The sequence below is a fragment of the Sapajus apella genome, unplaced genomic scaffold (assembly GCF_009761245.1).
Source record: "Sapajus apella isolate SASKATOON/1434 unplaced genomic scaffold, GSC_monkey_1.0 scaffold12, whole genome shotgun sequence".
NCBI lineage: Eukaryota > Metazoa > Chordata > Mammalia > Primates > Cebidae > Sapajus > Sapajus apella.
This window is the reverse complement of record NW_022436952.1, coordinates 4,257,030-4,262,243: the sequence shown is the minus strand read 5'-3', so window position 1 is coordinate 4,262,243 and position 5,214 is coordinate 4,257,030. Positions and strand designations below refer to the sequence as shown.

The following is a 5,214-nucleotide window of genomic DNA, read 5'->3' as shown; positions in this document are numbered from 1 at the left end:
GATTCTCCTGTCTCAGCCTCCCGAATAGCTGGGATTACAGGCATATGCCACTACTGCCTAGTTAATTTTTGTATTTTTAGTAAAGACAGCATTTCACCATATGGGCCAGGCTGGTCTCAAACTCTTGACCTCAAATGATGTGCCCACCTCAGCCTCTCAAAGTGTTTTGATTACAGGTGTGAGCCACCGAGCCTGGCAGGAAATGAAGTTTCAAGAGTTAAATGAGGCTGGGTGTGGTGGCTCACACCTGTAATCCCAGCACTTAAGGAGGCTGAGGCAGGCTGATTGCTTGAGCCCAGGAGTTCAAGACCAGCAGCATGGGCAACATAGCGAGACCCCATCTCTACAAAAGGTACAAAAATTATCCAGACATGGTGGTGTGTGCCTGTAGTCCCAGTACTCAAGAGGCTGAGGTGGGAGGATCACCTGAGCCTGGGGAGGTCAAGGCTGCAGTGAGCCATGATTGAACCACTGCACTCCAGCCTGGACAACGGAGTGAGATCCTGTCTAAAAAAAAAAAATTAAACGATTTACTCAAAGTCACATAGCTAGTTAGCAAACAGATTTTGTGACTCCCTATTCCAGTGCTAATTTTACAATGATAACAGCATTCCTCCTGATAGTATGTCCACATTGTGAGTGGCAAGGATCACTTACACATCTGCCAAACCATGATCAGACTTTCAGGAATTTTCATGGAATACAGCAGTTCCATTTAAATAGGTAAAAACGGGCCAAAGCCTGCCTGATCAAGGAGAGCCTGTCAGTAGAGGTGTCCCTCTTTACCCCATCCTGGAGCTCAGCTCCGATCTAAACACACATGGCGTCTATCTCCAATTCCTCTCCTGTGGGGAGGGGGAGGCTAAGCCACTCTTTTTGGATTTTTTAATGGAAAAAAATCATTGGCAAATTGGCTTTGGGTCTGTATTACCAATTCTCCATGAACTCTTTCAGGTAGCTGGTTTTTTTTCTATTGGTGCTGCCAAACCATTTCCTCCTTTATCATACCCTTGCTCTTCCAACCTTGACCAACAGAAAGGGATGCCATTATCCACAGTGGACAACCTTCCGGAGTTTCAATGATGGTTTATATTTAAAACCATCAGTTCTTCTGGCATAGATTTTCTCCTGTAGACAATTGGTTTAGCCCAAAGCAGCTCAGCTTTTCACTGGAGATGGGAGGGTAAAGGGTAGAAGCAGAAGTGCCATTAGATGACATTTTAAAAAAAGGTTGTGATAGGAAATGAATCTGATGCTTGGAGAATGGGGTCTTCAGTTAACTCATAACAGATACTTAGTTTATGGCCGTTCTTTTTCTTACTCTTAGCCTATCATTTAGATAAGGGAGATTATATCCTAACCCTTCAGCCCGTGAAGAAGTACAGAAGGGTGAGGCTCCCAGCAAGGTCAGCTGGTCAGCTCTTCCTCTTTGGGGATTTGCACATATGACTGAAAGGCTTTTCCATATATGGTTGATATATCTTGGAAAGAATGTCTCATGTAGCACATCTCCGGGACCGCTCGTTCTATTGCTGTAGAAGACAATGACCAAATACCTTTTGGCTTTTAAATTCCATAAAATTCAAGTCCCTGATGGGAAAACAAAGGTTTCACAAAAGTAAATAATATGCTGGCTCTGTGAATAATTTCTGAAGGAAGACAGTGTATCTCTGGCTCCCCATGTGAACACAGCTAAAAATGGTATGAAAAGGAGTCTGGAAGTGAGTATGTTTTGAGAGCAATCTGTTAGGTGAGGTTATCGATTTTTAGAAATGATATCGAACACTTAGGGGCATTCTCTGAGACCGGATATTCACTTCAGCAGGGCTCTGTGTTCTCCTCTGGCTATGTGAGACGAGAACTCATACCGATCATGGCTTCGATATCCACACATATTACACTCGAAAGGGTCACGGAAGCCGTGGCAGCCCATGTGAATGGTGAACATCACATAGTCCAGGAAGAGGATGCGACAGTGGTCACACCGATACACATCCATCACCTCCCCTTCTTTGTTGATCACTTTGATGGAGTCTCTTGGGCAGATGGGCGGGGGCTTGAGGAGTTCATAAGAGCGGGTGGCCTCCTTCAGAAGTGGCATCCCGTTGCGGGCCCGAGGAAGGACCATGTGATTTTGCTGATATATGTGATTCTGGCGTTCTTCATGGTTGCTGTCAGTATCTGTGGAGTCGTGGCCACTATTGTTGGGGGAGAGGCCTCTCTCTGAAGGCACACTCTTCTCTGGAAGGTGGATGCTTTTCTTTTCCAGCTCCTGAGGGGCACCGTTTGGCATCTCAGCCCGGGTGAGGGCTATGGGATACATGCTGCTAATAACTGGAACCATCTCGGAGGTGGGAGCAGGCGGTGTCTGGACCAAGGGGCGCAGGGCTTCGGCACCGAGATAGCTGATGGCGTTATTGATGGCTTGGTCCATCATGCGGGTCTGTATGGTCTCATTCTCTTTCTCATACATATAGCTCGAATTATAGTTGACATCAAAGCAGTGGCGCTTCTCACCTGGAACAAGTGACAGAAAGCATTACAAAGGGAACATCACCGAGGCAGAGAGTATGTAAATATTTTCTAGAGACCTCAAAAAGGGAGGAAAGTTAAGTTGCCTGCTGCTCAAAAGACTAAGCCTGGCAGAATGGTTCCCCATGGTGCTGAAGTCTCAGGGGACGCTGGTCCGAAGCACCTTGTTTGGATGGTTAAAATAAAGTCAGCAGGCAGAAGGGAGGGGCAGAGATGTGGTTCAGTTGAGGCCATGTGGTAAGGTAGGCCCACTGTGCATGTCAGAGGGGAGCCCTCAAGGAAGGAGGGAAAGAAGCAGGACACTAGGATGGGGCTAAAGGGACAAGGGAGCTACTGCGGGAGTCTGGGGCTTCTGCCATAGTTCGTGATCTCTTAAGACACAGTCAACTCCCAACTCTTATTTTGTTTGTTATTTTCTGCTTGCAATATTAGGTAGCCAGGGGGACGGAAATGCTGCAAAGAGTGGGGACACTCAGTGCCTCACCTCGGCAGCTTTTTAAATAGCTGCAGAGACAGAGAAAATAGCCCCCCAGACTCCAACTGGCTACTCCCCAGACTCACCAGTCCTAGCTGACTGAAACTGAAGTGAAAGAACTTCAAATGTGGAAATTTATAGAAAAGCTTTTTTGAGAAGAGATCATGGTCTTTGTCCCTTTCCTAAAGTGTGTTTCTCTTCCTTTGTTGGCAAGTATGTCTCTGATGCACACGTGATCATTAGGGCCTATCTCACACTTAACTGAAAAAATGTACTTGTGGTCACCCTCTCCTTCTTCTCATGTAAAACTGCTGAGAGGTTTTGAAAACAGAGTTTAGCCACCTTCGGGGCATGTGGGTGTTGTGTGTTAGAAAACAGAGGCTCTCTGGTCACAGGGAAGGCAGGGATGGGGACTGCAGTGAGGGCAGATGTGCTCAGTGGTGAGGGGTGGGGAGAGGGGAGAGAAAGCTAGGAAGGCGAGCCGAGTGCTGGAGGTGAGGCTGAGGTCACTGCTGATCCTTTCCATTCTGTCAGCTTGGATTCTGGAGAGATTTGCTAAACCATATCCTTCTGTAATGTTTCCTAGGCATGTTGAGATTCCAAAATTTGTCACTGCCATACAGCAATGAAATAAAGAAAAAAAAAACTGAGAAAACAAAAGGATTGGAAGAACCAGTTCCTGTTCTTGAGGCATCTCCAACTTAGTGGATGAAAAATAAGACCTATGTATATGGAACTGGAGAAAAAGTGTAAGTTAAAAGTTGGCTGGGTGCGGTGGCTCATGCCTGTAATCCTAGCACTTCGGGAGGCTGAGGCAGGAGTTTGAGACCAGCCCCGGCAACATGGAGAAACTTCGTCTCTACAAAAAAAAATATATACAAAAATTAGTCAGGCACCTGTAGTCCCAGCTACTCAGGAGGCTAAGGTGGGAGGGTCACCTGAGCCTGGGAAACAGAGGTTGCAGTGAGCTGAAATGGTGCCACTGCACTCCAGCTTGGGTGGCAGAGTGAGACACTGTCTCAAAAAAAAAAAAAAAAAAAAAAAAAAAAAAAAAAAAAAAAAAGTTGTAAAAGGACTGCTTTGCTCTATAGAGGTCTTTGCTTTTATTCTAAATGCCCACATTTGAGGCATTTAGACAGGAAAGTAACATGTGTTCTGTAGAAAGAATAATAAGGTAACATATAGGCACAGGCAAGACAATTTGGTATAAACCGTATATTTAGGCATTAAGGGAATGCAGAAACTTCAGAAGTACTTGGGGAAGGGAAAGCATTCTTGGAAAATCTAAATTTTGAGAAGGGTCTTGATGAACTGGTAGGATTTAGATTTTCAGAGAAGGGGGAGAGGACATCCTAGTTAAGGGGAGTGCAGGAATGAAGGCAGAGAGGTGGGACTACATGGAACATGCACAGTAAGAGTCTGAAACTAGATCAAGAAGTATGAAACACAGGATTTCCCAGGCTTCACTCTTCTTTCATATTCTGTAGTATCTATACACAGTGCAGTATGGTGGTTGAGAAAACAAACTGGAGTCAGATGGGCTGGGTTTGATGCTGGCTCCATTGGTCACTGGTTGTGTGACCTTGGGCAAGTCACTTAACCTGTCTGTTCCGTGTCCTCATGTAAAGTGAAGATAATTGTATCTCCCTCACAGGGTCACTGGAAAGCGCTTAGAACAGGTCCTGCCACATGGAAAACACTTGGTAAGTGCTTGGGTTTTTTCTTTGTTTGATTTGGTTCACTTTTTTTTTCTAAAATAAATGTGGTTTTTAAGGAAACTTTATATCACTAACATAAATGGAAAACCAGAATCACTTATTTTTCAAGTAGAAGGTAACTATGAAAAATAAAGACAATGAAACAGAGCACTGGCTGGGAGCAGTGGCTCATTCCTGTAATCCCAGCACTTTGGAAGGCCGAGGTGGGAGGATCACTTGAAGTCGGGAGTTCGAGACCAGCCTGACCAACATGGAGAACCCCGTCTCTACTAAAAATACAAAATTAGCCGGGTGTGGTGGCGCATGCCTGTAATCTCAGCTACTCGGGAGGCTGAGGCAGGAGAATTGCTTGAACCTAGGAGGTGGAGGTTATGGTGAGCCGAGATTGCACCTGGGCAACAAGAGCAAAACTCCATCTCAAAAAAAAAAAAAAAGAAACGGAGCATTTCTTTTCTTTTCTTTTCTTTTTTTTTTTTTTTTTTTTTTTTT

At 45.1% G+C, this 5,214-nt stretch overlaps 1 protein-coding gene across 4 annotated transcripts in view; it reads right to left on the bottom strand.

The window, feature by feature from the left end:
• Positions 1–881: 881 nt before the first annotated feature.
• Positions 882–5,214, bottom strand: part of IKZF3 (IKAROS family zinc finger 3) — a 96,437-nt gene continuing 92,104 nt past the window's right edge. For 2 of the 4 annotated variants that reach the window (XM_032279805.1, XM_032279808.1), the window contains one exon: positions 882–2,517. In XM_032279805.1, the coding sequence (XP_032135696.1) occupies positions 1,814–2,517 (704 nt within the window). In that variant the 3' untranslated portion in view covers positions 882–1,813. The remainder of the gene's footprint in view (positions 2,518–5,214) is intronic. The other 2 variants (XM_032279806.1, XM_032279807.1) reach the window with 1 other exon arrangement.